The sequence below is a fragment of the Zeus faber genome, assembly GCF_960531495.2.
Source record: "Zeus faber genome assembly, chromosome: 16".
Taxonomy (NCBI): domain Eukaryota; kingdom Metazoa; phylum Chordata; class Actinopteri; order Zeiformes; family Zeidae; genus Zeus; species Zeus faber.
The window spans coordinates 21,398,658-21,417,460 of NC_137202.1; the positions used below are offsets into that span (position 1 = coordinate 21,398,658).

Genomic DNA, 18,803 nt, shown 5'->3' on the forward strand with positions numbered 1-18,803 from the left:
CTCTCTCTCTCTCTCTCTCTCTCTCTCTCTCTCTCACTCTCTCACTCCCTCTCTCAATCTCTCTCCCACTAACTCTCTCACTAACTCTCTCACTCACTCTCCTTCTCACCAACTCACTCACTCACTCACTCTCTCTCTCTCTCTCTCTCTAAAGAGTGTATGGTTGTTTTAAATAGGAGGGGACTGGAGGGGCGGCAGGACACTGTCTGGAGGGACAGGAGGAGCCGTGTTGGAGGAGCTTTTACAAAGCTCCCTCCAAGAAAAGGACGGGGGACCTCCAATGGAGAGTCCTACATGGAGCCATAGCTGTCAACAGTTCTGTTTCTGTTTTTAATCCCGCCGTCGCAAATGAATGTCCATTCTGTAAAATGCCAGAGTCCATTTTTCACTGTTTTGCAGAGTGCGACAGACTTTTAGAGCTTTTTAGTCTTTTAAAGGAAAGTTTTAGGCTCTTTAAGGAGGATTGGTCCAAAAATGCTTTTATTTTTGGGGTTAGATGCTACAGGGCCAACGCAGAGAAATGGCGACTGCTTAATTTTCTAGTAGGGGAAGCGAAGATGGCCATCTACCTCACGAGAAGGAACAAACTGAGGGGAAAGGAAAGTGTTTTGGGAAGAGTGTTTGTAGCGTTGGTCAGGGCCAGAGTCTTGATTGATTTTAACTTTCACAGACTGATGAAGAGCCTGGACGCCTTCATCAAGCTGTGGTGTTTTAATGACGCCATCTGTTCCCTGGTGGAGGACGACCTGTGCTTCCAGTCTGTTTTTAACGTGTAGGACTCTGTTAGTGAACCAAGTGTGTTTGTTGTATTGTCTGCAACTGTGAACTAGAGAAAATGTTAAAATAAAGATGCTTTAAAAATCAATCAAATCTCTCTCTCTCTCTCTCTCTCTCTCTCCCTCTCTCACTAACTCTCTCTCGCTCTCTTTCGCTCTCTCTCTCTCACTCACTCTCTCACTCACTTTGTCATTTACTCTCTTACTCACTCTCTCTCTCACTCCCTCTCTCACTCACTCTCTCATTAACTCTCTCGCTCACTCTCCCATACCCACTCTCTCTCTCTCTCTCTCTCTCTCTCTCTCTCTCTCACTCACTCACTTCCTCACTAACTCTTTCACTCACTTTCTCTCTCTCTCTCTCACTCCCTCTCTCACTAACTCTCTCTCATTCACTCTCTCTCTCACTAACTCCCTTGCTCACTCTCCCATTCACTCACTTTCTCACTAACTCTCTCACTCACTCACTCTCTCTCTCTCTCTCACTCACTTTCTCTCTCACTCACTTTCTCACTAACACTTTCACTCTCTCTCTCTCTCTCTCTCTCTCTCTCTCTCTCTCACTCACTCACTCACTCTCTCACTAACTCACTTTCTCACTAACTCACTCACTCTCTCTCTCACTAACTCCCTCTCTCACTCCCTCTCTCATTCTCTCTCTCTCTCTCACTCTCTCACTCACTTTCTCACTAACTCTCTTTCTTACTCACACTCTCTCTCACTCCCTCTCTCACTCACTCTCTCACTAACTCTCTCGCTCACTCTCCCACTCATTCTCTCACTCACTCAATCCCTCTTCCGCTCTCTCTGAGATTTGGAGAAGTGGGGGAGAAGGGGAAGGGGCGAGAGACTGCAAACCCCTGCCTGTCTCATTAAGCCGAAACAGACAAGATGTGATGTTGATTAATGGCTGAATTTGTTCTCTCTCTCTCTCTCTCTCTCTCTCTCTCTCTCTCTCTCTATCTCTCTCGCAGATGTGTTTTTAGTCGTGTACCGTCTCTCTAAGATCTTTTTCAGCTGAGTTTCCCCTTCACTGGCATTGGAAAAAAAAAAAAATTAACATGTATATGTATGTGCGTATATGTACTGTATGTGCGTCCTATGTGTGTTTTTTTTTAAACGTTATATATAACCAATTTTATTTTTTTTACACGTTGTACCCCCTGCAGTGCTGTTAAAGTACCCCCATTTTAGAAACACTGGACAAAAATACACATCCAGATCTCACAACCCCATCAGGGTCCTCCAACCTGTTTCACCCCAAGGACCCCTAGGATAACTTTATTATGAAGTGCATTTCAAACCCCCCTCTGATACCACATTCATAATGCCTTATTAACCAATTCATATCTGAGTAGTTCAACCGAGTAGTTTTGATTTTTAGTTTTATTTTGTTTCCCTTAGCTTCCTACTTGTTTGTTTCGGCGTTACAACAAAAGCATTTAGCGGACCCTGCAGTAACTCCGCGGACGCCCCGTGGCTTGAAGGCCCCTGGTGCAGATCTTTTGTGCACGGTTTTTCCAAGCCGTGTTTGAGAGAAAATAGCAACAAGATGTCTCTCAAACTACCTTGAATTATAAATAATACACTGTTTCTTGTTTTACGTTACACCGTCATTACTCACCAGTGGAAAATAAGTCCTCCCCACTCAGCTTCTAATCATTTTCTTCTTCCATGCGGGGAAAAACAAAACCAAACCACCGGTGCTTTGTTGTTTTTAATTTCCTGGACGACAGAGACGTAATAAATTGCTCCTCGTGACGCTCTGACATTTGTTTTCGCCGAGTTTCAAAGTTTGTTTCAATTGAAGGAGCTCTCTTTGGACAAAGCGTTGCTCCGTCATCGCTGGAAGGATCCCAACACACGTGCACACTTCACCTGCCGTTGAAAGCGGACGTTGGGAGCCAAGCGGAGCACGGTTTACCAAGCGTCCCGCGAGAAAGCAACACACGGTGTACCACGAGAAGGGAATCAGTCACGACTGGCTTGTTTCTTGTGTCAGGGCGAGAGAACCGACGGAGAAGTGACGACGAAGAGGAAATCAGTCGCGTCTGCAATCACGCTCAAATGAATCTGCAATGATTTTAATAGCAGTGAAGAACGAAATGCACAAATGTATTTATGTGCATTTAATATCACATACTTTTACTTGAGCAGAATGCTGAATATTTGGCTTTTTACTTGTCCTATTTTTGTATAGTTCTTACAATGGCTTATACTGTATACTACTCTACATGTCAGCACAACATAAACTCAGAGTAAAGTAGATGAGGTCATGGACTTCCTGACAGAAATCCATCATGTTCCTCACTCACTGCGTGGTTGGTTGGTCGGCTGCAGACGGGCAGCCTGTGTCTCCGCAAACAGGCGCTCAAATCAGATCTCACCTCTTCCCAGCAGGACACTCGGCGCGCTATTCCTGAGCCGTGCGCTAGTGTGCACATAAACCGGTGAGCGGAGGGGACCAATGATGAATTATATTGTTTACTGCGCTTGCTTCGTGGCACGGGCGTCAGAAATCTATTAAAAAAAATTGTCTGCACAAAGCATTTGACTTCAAGGGTAATGGTTTGAATGCAACCCCATTTGTCAAAATTGGGTGATGAATCAGTTGATTCTCAGCAGTGCTGTAAATGGAGGTAGAGGAGTGAGCATTTCTCTAAAATTGCAAGGTTATTGGAGCCAGCGTTATTGGTTCCATTTTTATTCTATGGGTAGGTTAACAGCAAGCAAGCCCAATGTGAATAAACAGAGCAAACGCTGTGGCAACAACATTAATAAATTAGACATTATGTATAATAATGCATTAATAATGTATTGATATTGATCTCATTTCAGCACAGAGCTGTTTCATCATCATCATCAAGCTGTTGGAGAATTCTCACCGCGTGGTGTCAAGGATGTCACGTTTAAATAAGAAATAATCTAGATGATGGTTCTATAGGGCACTCTATAATATCTGACAGCAATTTAACGCTGGAGCTCAATATCTATATGCTCGCATGCATTTCGTCTCACAATAATTCCAATTAAGCCTATTCAATTATTGTATTAAGTTATATTCAGTTATTGTAATATTGTATTATTAAGTTAAATTAAAATAGCAATAATACCAATAATTTAAAGGATCTTTCTATCACCCTGTCTACACTGGTCAGAAGTCATACTGCAGCCCAGTGGATTCCTGTTTTACATGGTATTTCCAAATTAAAACTTTAAATTTGCCCAAATTAAAATCCATGAAAACGACCTATGTATTTCACATTTATTTTACAGTCTAAATTTTTAGTAAGCGAACGTACACATATTCCATGGAAGCACTCCCTCCTCGCAGATATCGCGCCCGCAGCCAGGAGCGGATTGGATCGAAACGGCTAAACATAGGGTGACTATCCTAAACCCGACACCGTCAAAATATTATTATTTGGTTTAAAAAAAAAAAACCCAACCATGAGCGGGCTGGCTCTAGCCCTGGACATGTATGCACACGTGCACGTGGGTCGGGTGTGATGGATCGCCCCGTCTGGAAAAGGTACACAGCACCAGCTCAACATTATAAAGGCTCCATTTTTGGGCAAACACTTGTGGCCATTTTTAGAACAATCCTCTTTATTCTCAGAAGAAAAAAGTCCACGCCAGGGAACCCTTCATAGTTTTTGCCTTTTGTGCAGATTGGCCTTCAGTGCATGTGGAGACAACGTCCAGACGCCCAAGCCAAGAAATATACAGTACGATCCGCGTCCGTCTGGAACGGCATGCAGAGGTGCTGCCAGGAGACCCCTGGAACACAGCACACTCCCTTGTGTTTCTCTATTGCTGATAATGGACCTGGATGGTGCAGGTCCATCCCTGTACTGGACTGATGTACCACCGGTACCAAGCGTTATTAAACCAGCTTAATCACAGGCGTGAGCAGGTTTTTTAATGGGGTCTCCAAGAATTAACGGCGGGTGGCGATGCATAATTAATCATAAAATGACGTCTTTTGATGAACAATGCATAATTTGATGGTTGATGGTTAACTTACCCCCGCTTCCACTTACACCGATGAAAATCGAGGATGAAGCACGAGATGGTGATTCGGTGTTAACTCACGGCTGCAGCATTGCAAATATGGACCGATTCCCGGCTGTATTATGATTAATATTCATAGAGAAATGACAAAGAAGCTCAGTGTTAAACACACCACGTTGATTCCCGCGGGAACATGGATCACGTCTCATTCGTTTCTTACCAAATCAAGGTTATTGCGTCTCTGCACTTTGGCTCGATGGCAGTTAAACCCATTCAATGACGTTACAGGGCAAAGGGAAAGTTTGTCCTTGCAATTGTTATTGTATTTTTCATAACAGACCCCTCTGTGTGCGTACATACAGTATATGTACATACTTGCTGGCTGCAAAAAAACAAAAAAACTCACAACCGAATTCCCACTCAAGGGCTTTTACTCTCCTTGGCCCAGCGTTATGCGTTTCCAAGGCGATTGTTGAGTGGCTGCAAAGTGCTGGTGTGACGACACAGTTGGACGGAACGGCCTCCCCTAAACGGTCTGCGGAAGGCGCCGAACTCCAGGATGCACACGCCTTGCACCCTTTTTGCTGCGCTCTCTCTCAACGATGTTACAGCAGTGGACTTGATCCAAATGAAAGCTGGAGTTGCTGTGTATGGGGGGTGATCACCCGAGTGCCGTAGAACCAACGAAAAAAACACAAAAAGAAAACAAATCGCTCCAGCCCGACAGGAGAGACGAGGGATAAAAATAAATGAGTTTTATAGTTTTTCGCACACACAAACGGAACAATAATAATTGCAAGAGATTCTGGGGGTGGCCAATCATATTCCAGGGGTGGGGGTAGCCACCACTTTGGACCTGCCAGTCCAAGGACCGATGGAGGTCTGAGAACCATTTTGCTTGAGACAAATATCCTACAAAGGTTTTTTCGTTTTTTGGGTTTTTTTTTTTTTTGGTAATTTTCTACGAGATTCAACCTAATTTCCTCAGCCCCCCCCCCCTATTATCTTTAGTCTACCATACTATATTAGTGGAAATTGACATTACATTAAAACTGCAGATTAATTCCACTTCTTCACTTGCATATTTTTGTAATCTGTGTGTGTGTGTGTGTGTGTGTGTGTGTGTGTGTGTGTGTGTGTGTGTGTGTGTGTGTGTGTGTGTGTGTGTAATATTACCATTCATTTTCACCCTATCCACCTCCATCTCTTTCTCTCTCCCTCTCTCCCTCTCTCTCTCTCTCTCTCTCTTTCTGTCTCTCAACCTCTCGATGAAATCAGTAAAATCAGTAAGCCATCAGATACACTTCAGAGGTAATTTACTGGAATTAGGAATTGGCAGTGGCAGGGGGGGTGGCAGTTATGAATTTGGAGGAGCGAGAAGGCATCCGCGTCCCCAGGTGGCATCCGCAGCTAATGGCTGGACCATAAGCCATGAATTTTACATGAAATCATTGAAAGGAGCGTTTTCTAGACCATACCGAGGTCCATTAGAGGCTTTTCATCGGCCGTCTCCGGTAATCCAGAAAAGACCCGAGCGAGCTGAGGCGAATATACCGTCGAGCTGTTTTACTTTGCCGGAGATTAAGAAAGATCCATTTTGCTTGAATCTCGACAGATGGTCAGACACTCTCCTCGTTCCCGGTCGGTCGGTCTCTCTCTCTCGCTGGCGCCGTCTTCCTTTTTCATGGCTCGGTTGCCGCGACGGTTGGAAATGTATCGTTTGCTTACCAACATTTAATGAGGCAGCGTGCTTTCCACCTGGTTAGAATGGAGAGAAGGGGGCGTGAGGTTTTTCGGTTGAAAGATTCCTACTTCAAAGTCAGATGTGATCCGTATACCCAGTTCAGACATTCAGTCGTGCCGTGATGGAGGAAACATAAAACATAAAAAAATAAAGTTAGGAAAGGATTTAGTCATCCCCAGTCAGGGGAACTCCTCCATGCCCTTTATGGCCGTGTAAAACTCGGTTAAATGACCATTAGAATCTTATTGTCCAATTTTCTTGCTCCTACATTGCTAAGGAGACAGGGATATAATATAATTAGGTACTGTATAGGTGATCAAGTCTCCCTTTGTGCATGTGCAATATGGATTCCGAGCAGTTTTAGACAGGTCCGTCTTATTATCATGTACTAAGTGACAAGGAAAATGGCAAATGGATAAAAGATAAAAAGGCATGCCATAGTGAAGAAATGCAATGATGGACGGCGCAGAGTGAGTGTTAATCGTTATTTTTCTATTCATATCGGCCGCGTTTAGGCCAAGGAAACCATGTGGTTCCTCACTCAGTGAGGGGCCGGGGGACCTCCCTCAGTCCACGCTCGTCCTTCAACCTACAAACCAACACACCGCCTGCAGAGGGCGCTCCGTGATCCTGCCGCGCAATTTCCCCGCCATCTCAAATGGTGCGGGTCGAAAAAAAAAATGGCCACCGCGCTTGGCCCCGGCGCTGACGGTCCCAGTCTGGAATTGACCGCCGGCGGGAGAACATCTCCGCAAAGAACATAAGAACCCCGGGCCTCCACTCGGCGCGCCGACGTGTCGAGGCGCCGAGGCGTCCCCGTTCAAATAACCGTCTCGGTCAACAATCTCGGAAAAATACTAATCAGAATTTAATGAACTGTCACCCGTGATTTACGAAGGGGATTCGGCGTTATTAGGTCGGGGACAAACAGAAGCGGGTTGTCGCGGTGCCGGAACCTCGAGCGGGGGGTTTTAATGCACCTGCGTCACCTTTAGAAAAGTGGTGTCGGAGAAAGGCGTCCGCGACATTAACGCAGACCCATCGTGGGGGGAACGCGTCAGCGGTGTTGAGGTGAAGTAAAGATCCGACGCAGGAGCAGGGTGGCGCTTCGGGGGCGGTTTCCCCCGGAGGCGGGATATTAGAGGTGGGAATGGAGTAGTCTCTGATGCAGTCAGAGCAGAACCTTGCACTTGCATTGGTGAGATGGATATCAACTGGCTAAACCCTTATTTCTACATACTATTATACACACATTTTGTTTTAAATCGGAAGTATCCCTTATGCTAATCAGGAATTTATATTGTGATTAGATATTGGGATGTCTTCATTTTCCTTAATCTGAAAGTAATTCAACATGTTAAATTATTACTTCAATCTATATTTATGTTTTGCAGATCTGACATATGGCTTGCAGGCAAAGTGGCCTCATTAAGGGCCCCCACTGTTAAAATCTAAAAACCAATTTCATATAGTGTAAAAAAAATAACTCCCTCTATTCAGAGGGTTGTACAGTAGATTAGCAGGAGCGCTCATGTGTGAGATTTCTGTGAGCCACGCTTTGTCCGAACTGTCCAACCCTCAATTATAAACAATATATGAGTATATTACACTTAATGTGTCCACGGGTCATTATGTAGACAATGGGCTTGCGTACGGCCCAGAAATGTCTGGGCAAAATTGGACCACGACGGCATGGTTTGTCTTTCAGTCTCGGGGGAGATGAAAAACAAATTGTCTTGGCATCAGGCAAAAAAAAAAAAAAAAAAAAAGTTAAAATTGGATATGTAGTAAGTAAGTTCAGAAAACGTATACAGCAAAATGACTCATGCGTATCGTAACCCCGACACGCATCCCTGTCGGAGACCGGCCTAAACCCGCTCTCTGCTACGGGGATCATTTCCCCAATGTCTCCCCAACGACTGTGCGGAGCCAGTGATGGTTCTTTGGCGGCAACATTTGTGGTGGAAAAATGTCCATGGATGATATTACTTCACCACCAGATGATGATCTAAATGCGACGGGGCGTATGTTTTGTTCGGTGATTGCCTCCGGCTCCTCTTTATCCGGGGACGGTACATTCCTGCACAAAACTGTTTCAGTGGTTATCTGTGTTTTTCTACCCGGTAAAAGGACCGTCGGTGTGTGCTCCTCAGCCGCCGATAGTGTTGGATGTTTTTCTTTGTCCAACATGTTTTCAGCTGTTGCTGACGGCAGCAGCCCACCACACGGCGAGTCTCAGGGGAGGCCCGACCTTTCCTCTGCGTAAAAGCTGACTTCTTCACAGGTAAAGCTAGAAGAGAGCATCGCTGTTTTTTAAAGTGCGTCTGTGCCTTTCTCTTTATTCTGCAGAATGAATATCCCCAATGCGCTCAGTTTTGGTCCCGATAGCGAAACAGGTTTACCTCACCGACAGTGAGACGCAGTGAGAATTCTCCGACGCCATTTTTTTCGGTTCGGGCGGGCGCCTTCGTCTTCCTGTGCCATCGGGTTGAGTGACCATCGTGCTGCCGTTCTTCTGCCCCCCCCCCCCCTTCAGATACACCAAAATGAAGACGGCCACCAACATCTACATCTTCAACCTGGCGCTGGCCGACGCCCTGGCCACCAGCACGCTGCCCTTCCAGAGCGTCAACTACCTGATGGAGTCCTGGCCGTTCGGGGACGTGCTGTGCAAGATGGTGTCTTCGATCGACTACTACAACATGTTCACCTCCATCTTCACCCTCACCACCATGAGCATCGACCGCTACATCGCCGTGTGCCACCCGGTGAAGGCGCTGGATTTCCGGACCCCCCGCAACGCCAAGATCGTCAATGTCTGCAACTGGATCCTCTCCTCGGCCATCGGGCTGCCGGTCATGTTCACGGCCTCCGCCACTGTTACCCATCACCACTGTGAGCATTTTTTTTTTTCAATATGTGTTTTAACACAGACGTTACATAATGTACGCACAGATGAGCACCAGGCGGCTTCCCATAGAAGCTTTCTGGAAGAAAAGAGAAAAGGAAAATTGCTGTAACGCGTAAGGGCTTCTCTTTTCCGTGCCAGTTTTTAACGGCCTATTAAGAGTCCTAATAGACTCTCGTACAATAAGCGCCTTCACAGAGTGTGGAACAAGCGGAAAAAAAAAAAATCAATCTACTCTAATTGAATTAAAAGCTTTAAATGCAATAAATAACGGCCTTGCCTTGTACTGTAAATGCCCGGAGCAGAGAGCGGTTTTGCGCACTTTGCCGAAACACCAGCCCCGGCGTTTCCATCGGCCAAGATAACCACGGCAAACAGCCGCTTTATCTTTATCAGTTTTCCTAATTTCAGTGACGCTCGGGCGCAGCAGTCAGTCAGGTGCGTCAGCCGAAGCTCATTTCAGATGGATGATGGGTGAAAGCACCTGAATGCACAAGAACCTAGCTCTGCGGCGCGTCTCCCCGGCGGCCTTTCATTTCCGTCACGCATGACAAAATGATGTAATGAATAGCACATGACCGGAGGAGACGGTGAATCTAAGGGAATTCGGCGGCCTGTTCAATTGATGTAGCGCGCACGCCCGTGGACCATCAGAGAAGGAGGAAGGAGAAACTCAAAATGGTGTTGCCCAGGGATTAGTTGGGAGTTTAATAAAACCCATAATGTCGATATTTTCTCACTTTAAAGTGAGTGTTTGTGTCTCCCTCTGACTGTTGCTCTACATATATAAATATGTCTGATTCCCTTTTCATAATTATGTCTGATTTAGAGCAGCCTTCCAGCTGATCTGCCAGTGTGCTTGTGCCTGTGCGTGTGCGAGTGTGTGTGTGTGTGTGTGTGTGTGTGTGTGTGTGTCGCGCGAATGTGTGTGCGTCTTTACTGTTTTTGCAGCAGCTGACGTCATCGACTGCATCCTGAATTTCCCCCACCCGTACTGGTACTGGGAGAACCTGCTGAAGATTTGCGTCTTCATCTTCGCCTTCATCATGCCCGTCCTCATCATCACCGTCTGCTACGGACTCATGATCCTGCGGCTCAAAAGCGTCCGCATGCTCTCGGGCTCCAAGGTGGGCGCCTCCGCCTCCCGCGGGTCCGCCCGCGCGTTTGGCCCCGGCCTAGAGCTCACCGCAACGAGCGTCTTCCTGGATTCAAAACCCGGAGTGATTCCGATGTCAACACAGATCGGTCCGGGAGACTTAAAATCCGTTTTTTTTAAACTGACAAATTGCCGATCTTATCCGACCGCGGAGATCCCCAAAGCAGACACCAGTGGCAGGCAGGCACGCAAACACTTGTTTAAAGGGCGGGAAATGAACAAAAGTTCCCATGGATCCCGAAAGTCAGCTCATATTTTCCTCCTATTTGACGCGATGGCGTTTCCAGATTGAGTTATGGATCCATTCACATGCAAATATCAGTGCAACCTCCTTTTGGTTTTTCGTCGGTTTCCACCCTCACTCCGCCGTCGCGTGTCCTTTGTGGCTTGTTTGTTACCCCCACCCTCTCATCCCCCCTCTTTGCCTATTCTTGGTCTCCTCTTCCTTGCCTCCTTCCTCCTATTGTTCTCCTCCTCTGTTCTTTCGCTACCTCCCACTCACCCCTCCCCTCCGCTTTGTTACTGCCTTTCTGTCCCTCCTTTCCTTTTTGTTTTATTCTTCCCCTGTAAAACCCCTTTGTCCTCCCGCTGATTCCACTCTTCATAATTTGTTCTTTGTGGGTTACTTCGCTCTCCCCCTGCCTCTCCCCTCGTGCGGTTAACGCTCTCTCTCTCTCTCTCTCACTCTCTCTCTCTCTCTCTCTCTCTCTCATACTCTAAACCTCCCGTCTCCCCCGCTCCCTCCTGTCCTCCCCTACTTCTTCCATACTTGTTCTTTTCCTTCCGTTTCAAAGACATAATTGGCCGCACTGCACTTGCACTACTTCAAATTGTATCCCTGCCCCCACCCCCACTCCCACCCCCACCCCCACCCTTCGTTATGACCTCAGGAGAAGGACCGGAACCTCCGCCGCATCACGCGCATGGTCCTGGTGGTGGTGGCCGTCTTCATCATCTGCTGGACGCCCATCCACATCTTTGTCATCATCAAGGCCCTGGTCAACATCCCCAACTCGGTGCTGCAGACGGTCACGTGGCACTTCTGCATCGCCCTGGGCTACACAAACAGGTACGCGGGTATGCACGAGCGCGTGCGTCATGCAAAACGAAGGAACGGCGCCCCACCGTGACGGGTAAAGTTACGAGGAAATCGAGTATCGATGCTAGATGGAAAGGAAAAAAAAAAACAAAAACGGAATGAAATGGTTTGTAGCTTACGGAGCTTGTTTTGTCAGACAACTTGACAGCGCTTCCACGCCCCTTATGGGCCGGACAATCCCCCCTGCCCAGCCCTGCTTTGCCGCACGCTTGCTTGCTGCGCTGTTGGGCTCTAGACTCCTATGCGGGGTTAGGGATTCAAACTCACCACTCCTATACACAGACGCAAAAACCCAAACCATGCAAAATAGATGAATGTAACCTTAAAGTAAAAACTAAGAGTTGTCCGTCAGAACTTGCGTTTCTACTCTGGAGAGTTGGGGGTTGAAATGGAAGCAAGGAAACGCGAGGTCATTTCACATTATAATAAGGCCTCCAATTATACAAAATAGTAGTAGTCGTACTAATTGCCCATTCCTACCTTTGACACATATTTTATTTTTCAAACTGAAGAGACGGAGCAAAATGCATGATGACCCAAGTTAGAACTGATGGTATAAAATATAAGTGTTTAAATGTCACTCCCCCTTTCAAACTGTCAGGAAAATTGTAATTCGATTTGTTGATGGTTTTTCTAGTAAAAGGTCAGCGGTTGCCAAATGAAGGTCTTTGCACAAATTCAGTTGGGGTGGCCTTTTCTTTCCATTGTTTGTCCCTGCTTTGCTTCCGGACACTCGCCCCCCGTGCTCCAGGTTATCCGGCACGTGACCTCACCGCCGCTCCTCGTCGTGTGCAGCAAAGCTGAAGGATCTTAATTGATCTGCCTGTCGAGGCCTCCCGTCTAAACATTCCTTCTTGCTGTCATTTTGGTGAATACTGCCGCCCGCGCCCCGCCCCCGCCTCCTCCACCGCAACGGCCCTGTCACTTTCGCTATCTATTACCGACATGTCCTTGGGGCCAGAACTGCCATATTTCATTCATTGAGTTGCTGAAAAAATAAAAAAATAAAAAAATAAAAATGCCGCCTGTCAACAGCTAAATATTTATTTAACACTTGTTTGGCAGCAGGTTTAAGCCGGTTTGTTTGTGTTGGAGCCAGTTCTGACATTATGCTGCCACGTAATTACATTTAGGAATATGTTGACTGCCACAAAATGTGATCACCGATGCTCCGAATCAGATTTTCGGTGTTTTAACCAAATTACTATCCACTTTAAGTTCTGCGTGGCTTCCTGTTAGGAACCAATCAGCTTTCATGTCATTGATAACGTGTCGGTAGGACTGCATGACTTTGCTTTTCTATATATTCTATATCCATATAGGATCAATATACAGGGCTTAGGGACATCCAGGAAAAGTACAGGGAAGCATTTCTGGATGCATTCTACAATATTTAAAGCCCTTATTATTTATTATTTAAATAAATTATTAAAATTATTGGTCTAATTTATTTATATATATATTTATTTATTTATTTATTTATTTATTTATTTGTTTGTTTATTTATTTAGTTAGCCGGTTATTTATTTATTTGCTTGTTTGGTTGTTTATTTATTTATTTATTTCTATGAGTTTATTTACTGTCTCTGGAGAAATGAAAGTGAGATATTGACACGTGCAAAGGGAAAATCTCATTGGCTTTACCAAGACGGCAACTTTATGCAGCCACGAAGCAAGCAACAAATTTCGAGGCATTCATTATAAATCACTTGTAAGCATACGCATCGCTCAGTGACGGGTTTGATTCATTTACAAAAGGCTCCCGTAACGCCTTCACTGCGCCGATCCCTCCACAGCAGTCTGAACCCGGTTCTCTACGCCTTCCTGGACGAGAACTTCAAGCGCTGCTTCCGTGAGTTCTGCGCCACCAGCCCCTCCGTGCTGGAGCTGCAGAACTCCTCGCGCGCCGGCCGCCACCAGCCGCAGCGAGAGAACAACAGCGCAAACACCGGGGAGCGAACGAATCAGCAGGTGAAAATGTGCCGCCGAGTCCACAGTCCCCACGTGTAACCCCGGCCCGAGCGGCGAGCTGACTGCCCGTCTCCCCCCTCCCTTCCCTTTCAGGTATGACTAGCCTTGGAGGGGCCGGCCGCCGACCCGCGCTGCCGCGGCAGCGTCGCCCACGACGACCTGGCCTCCGAGATCACGCAGGTCACCACGGGGCTCTGACGGCGGGCGCCGTTGAATGCGACTCGGCGCCGGGTCCAACAATTCAGCCCGTCGAACGGGACGGCGAGCTGCTGCATGGCTGTGAGGCGCCTCTCCTACCTGGCTTTTTGGTGTTGCGTAAAGCACTCTCACTGCGCTCCGAATGACTCTCCAGACTATTAATAGCCCTCGCTCGCTCTCATTCCCGGTGGTTTCGACCGGGAGAAATAAACCTTGCCGCGCCGTGTGGCAGGGTTTGTAGCGCTTACATGGGGGAAAAACCGTTCTGAACCATTTTCCGCGGCTGGAAGACGCCCGCTCTGTGCTTCTGCGAAGGACACCACCTCCACCCTCCACCTGTCCAAAAGTGTTCATTTTTCGAAGTATACTGTATACACTCTTAGATAGAGACAGGGGATTGACTCTCTCCCGCCGTACGCATTGCCTCCCGTCACCTAGACGCCGCGTAGCTGTTAAATGTGCCGCTTCCCCTGAAAGGAAGCCGGTTTATGTGTTCATAGCGGCGACGCTCAAATACCTCCGTCGGCGGACTTATTCCTCAGCACACAGAAGGATTTTTCCGCCGGCAGATAATTCGATCTAAAAGCCATTACGGCACAGGACCACGGCGCCCGCCCCCTTCCACCCTCTTTCCCAGCACGAACTGTTTGAAATGCTTGAGCGGAATCACGCCGCGCCGAGGGGGCTGAGGGTGCACCGGGGCCGCGCTGTTCCGCCTCAGAAGGCGGGGGTCACCAAAGGAGAGCCCACGGCGTGGGCTCCCGTCGAACACGTTTCTCCCTTTCCCCCTTTACCCCCCCACCCCCACCCCCACCCCCCCACCGAATTGCCTCCGCTGTTCTGTCCCGTTGCCTTTCCCCTCTTCGCCTTCTCGTGACTTTTCACCGGCGGAAAAAGGAGCGCGGCGAACTGTTTTGAATGTACGCTGGCTCGGCAAGGTGTCTCCGTCACTCAGGATCCCTGCGTCAAACCATGGGTCGTTAAGAGCTACCACCAGCAAAGGGAGGCGCTTTGCTCGGAAGCGCTTTCCAACGCCAACGCGTGACCACACATCCGTGTATAGTCAATTCTGGTGGTGTAGTCTTATTAAGGATCACGCCTTGCAAAGCATTTGTCAGGTGAGCAAAGCCTCCGGGATGCTATATCTAGTGTGATCTTAAACATTGCCTGTGCTTCAGATTTTGTGCTGTACGCCGTATTTGCCGACTGCCTTCGTTGTAGCTCTACTCAATATAGTGTGTATTCGTGTTTTCTTGATTTTTTTTTGTTTTTTTCATATTTGAAAATATGTGTAACGATTACACTGATTGTATTTTTACGGTGTATATACTTTTGAGTATACTTATTGTCGCTATCGTTGTTGTTTTTCAATCATCACAAAACATTTTATTTTGTATATCTTTACAACCATCCACCGAGAGAACCAAGCAGGTCTGCCTTATTGCACGATCCAAAATCTGTTTAGAAGTAAATTCATGGAATTTCTTATGGACCACGATGCAAGGCCAGCTTGGCAGCAGGACTCTAGATGCACAAACACATAAATGAAACAGGCTATTATGAAATGATTTTATACGGCAGAGTACTATGTCCATCAACTTTCTGAACTCATGTTAAAATGACTGTTGTTCATCCACCGCATGAGGGCAAAACTAAAGAGCAAGAAGAAGACTAAGTATGCTGGATTCTCATCAAAGCATGACAATTTCAGTCAATTTCAGTTAATCATCACGTTCAGCCTACCATATACTCTTGAAGTATATATACAATATGCTCTTGGAGTGTATTGCCGTCGGGATAAGATTTCATTTTGTGCAACAAATTATCATCCTTTATGTGTAAACCAATTATCTGTGACCCGGATGTACAGTCTAGTCTTCAAGATGGGTTTATGAACTATAATGTTTACAGTGATTAAATGTGGAAATGTCTGGCTTGTTCATTTTGGGGTCATCTGGTATCACTCTGCTGTTTGTTTTTGTAATCTAATCCCATCTAATAATGACCAATGTATGCATGGCGCTCACATTTTCACAGTTACGCTATTATCAATGCAACGTCAATAGAATAAAATGTAAACCTGAACAGTCCCTTGATTATTCTGTTGTGAATATGTTTTAGTATTGAAATATTGAGTTATGTCAATATCTCAATGTAGATTAACAAACAGTTGTTATACTATAGTTTAGTTAATTAAATGAAATAATTCATATTCATATTAAAAAAAAAACCGATGTTATTCAAACATTGGGAAAAAGTGCAGGAAGGCGATATTTTATAGCAGCATTACAGGAATACATTTCCAAACTTTATAACTCTTTACATTAAAACTTATCACGGTGCTGCACAGGAACTCTCTCAGTGCTGGATCAGCATCACTTTTACCAGCAGACTATAAAAAATCCAATTACTGTTCCTCTTTCCTCTTCGTTGGAAACTCATAGAATTATACTGTAACCGAGTCCATAAAGAACTCGTATTTAAATGACTTTCCTGGGCTGAAGAATGAAAGCCTCACTCTCCGCGTCACGGCAGCAACACGATTCCGAGTTTTCAGTCCGCGGGACTGCAAGACTGAGAAGGTGTAAATGTTTTTTTTGTATCACAAAGCCTCCATTATGCAAAACGCGATTCGAATGCCGGGGGGGAAAAATGCATAAAAAGGCTTCCTTTTGTTTTTTAATTTAACCCAGCCTCGTTGGATTGGGTGTCGCCCAACGACGTTTTCAACGATGGCTGTAATTCAAGAAGGTAGAATGAAATGCTTTAATTATACTGTACCGTAGCCCTATAGTCTATACCTTCTTCTGCAAGCTTGGATGCAGTCAAATTGGCTTACCTAACTGCCTTTCGCTCCATAATCGATTGCTCGGCTTTCTTTAATGATGTTTTATTTGAAATCAAACTCTAACAACGTCATAGCTCTGTTGTTATATGTCAGAGCAAGACATGTGCTCTTGCGTTTGTTACCCGTGGAGGTGGGCTCAGTCGCTGCCCTCCCCGCCTCCGGCTCCCAATGATGCAAGCGTGGACGGGGAGCTCCCGGGGCGGCACCTCGTCGAGAAAACGTAATTGTATTTTGCGTTTTCAGTGCAATAAAGCCGGACGACAGTCGACCCGGGCCGAAACCTGTCTGTAATGGGACAACGGCAGCGGCGCGGCTGAAGGAGCTGAGAGGCAGGAATGGCCGCCGCTTTTTTATCTACACTTCACTCTCATGTCAGATCCTCAGACGATCCACAGTCAAACTGGGACGTGGCGAAAAGTCAACTTCAAGCGGAAGGCTCTGGGGCTCCAGATCGGACCGACTGTTGCACCATCCAGAAAGAGCTGTTTTCAAAGAGTAAACCTTAGATCACGAAGGACCTCAAAAAGAAACAACAGATGAAAAGAAGGGGCCTTTTCAGTTGTGAACTGTCAAAATTCATCCATGCAAAGCTTGACAAATGAAAGAGGCAGAGATATAAAGAAAATGCCGAAAGTCTGTTTCAGGGAGGAGAATTATGAGATGATTGGAAAGGAGTTCAGACTCCAGGTAGGTAAACACCTACCTGGAGTCTGAACTCCCTTCCATCAAGCCTCTCAACAGGTTTCACCTGTTGGACGGATCTGACAGATCGGATCATCTGTTCTTCACTAAGGACAGCAGCAATGTTTTGTGAAGAGGGGAGGATTTTGAAAAGGCTCCGGGGGAGGTGAAACGCAATTCGGATATTGGCCCCGGACAATATGACCCATCTGGCCCCAACACCTGCCAGGGCCGTCCGGTGCTCTCACAGATCAAATACCGTTTCATCCAGTTTCATCCTCACCCGGAAGCCCCAAAGTATCATTTAAGTGACCACAATCCAACCACACGTAATGGTCCAGAAAGGGATGGATAGGGAGGCTCATCAATGACATTGTTCTTTGGATAATGTTGTTTCTCACCTCTCAGACCCCGGGGAGATGACCTGCCACATCCGAACATGCTCTTTCAAACAGCAATAAATCAGCTCCGATAAGGAGCTTAATGGAGCACGCGTCAAGCAGGGGGAATGCACAATGGATCTGCCAGCGTCCTTCCCTTAAATCATCACCCTGGGACTCCGCCATCGCGGCGAAGGTTAAAGTCTTGACTGTAACACAAAGAGGTGCTTAAAGGGCTCTGTGAAGACGTGTGATGTTGCTGAAGGGCGCACTGGGGAGTTGGGAGCGCGGGCGGATACTACTTCTTCGTGATCTAAGTCTAAGCAGGAGCGCCGGAGCTTTCCTAGCGAGGGCAGCACCCGCGCGCCTCTCCGCCGACCGTCCACAGAGCCTCTCTGCCACGAGACGGGCGACGGCTCGAACTTGTAATTTCGTCCCTCTCACGTGATGGCGCGCGAGCCGCCCGTCAAAATATCCCTTCTTTCTTCTTCCCTCCTCTTCCCTTTTTTCGGTCGGAATTTCCCTTTTCGGTGGTTTCTCCTGACTAACGTGGTAGCTTGCATTCAGGCGAATAGAACCAAGCGTGTGTGCGTGTGTGCGTGTGTGTGTGTGTGTGTGTGTGTGTGTGTGTGTGTGTGTGTGTGTGCGTGTGTGTGCGTGTGTGTGTGTGTGTGTGTGTGTGTGTGTGTGTGTGTGTGTGTGTGTGTGTGTGTGTGTAAGGTTTAGGTTTAGGGCAATGAAAAGCCCGATCCTTCCATTCCATACACCTGCATGCCCCTATACAGGAAACTACCGTTAAGTACAGGGCAGAGAGTGCAGGGGAAAATGTCACGCATGAGCGTTGCCAAAGCAACCGTAAAATGAGTGAGGGTCATTGTGGATTCAACGCATGTACTGTAACATAGTACATCGGCGCTGATGGGCCTAATGAGGCTTCAAAGAATATCTGTGCGTGCGTGCGTGCGTGTGTGTGTGTGTGTGTGTGTGTGTGTGTGTGTGTGTGTGTGGATGTCGTGAGGCCGCCCCAG

At 46.8% G+C, this 18,803-nt stretch overlaps 1 protein-coding gene across 1 annotated transcript; it reads left to right on the forward strand.

Annotated features, from left to right (window-relative positions):
- Positions 1 to 9,070: 9,070 nt before the first annotated feature.
- oprm1 (opioid receptor, mu 1) lies at positions 9,071 to 13,866 on the forward strand (the record flags this gene model as incomplete). The annotated part of the gene is made up of 5 exons (XM_080016431.1): positions 9,071 to 9,429; positions 10,397 to 10,569; positions 11,489 to 11,667; positions 13,494 to 13,668; positions 13,780 to 13,866. Exons 1-5 carry the CDS (start codon positions 9,081 to 9,083, stop codon positions 13,864 to 13,866), a joined length of 963 nt encoding a protein of 320 aa, XP_079872557.1. The 5' UTR covers positions 9,071 to 9,080.
- Between the last annotated feature and the right edge of the window lie 4,937 nt (positions 13,867 to 18,803).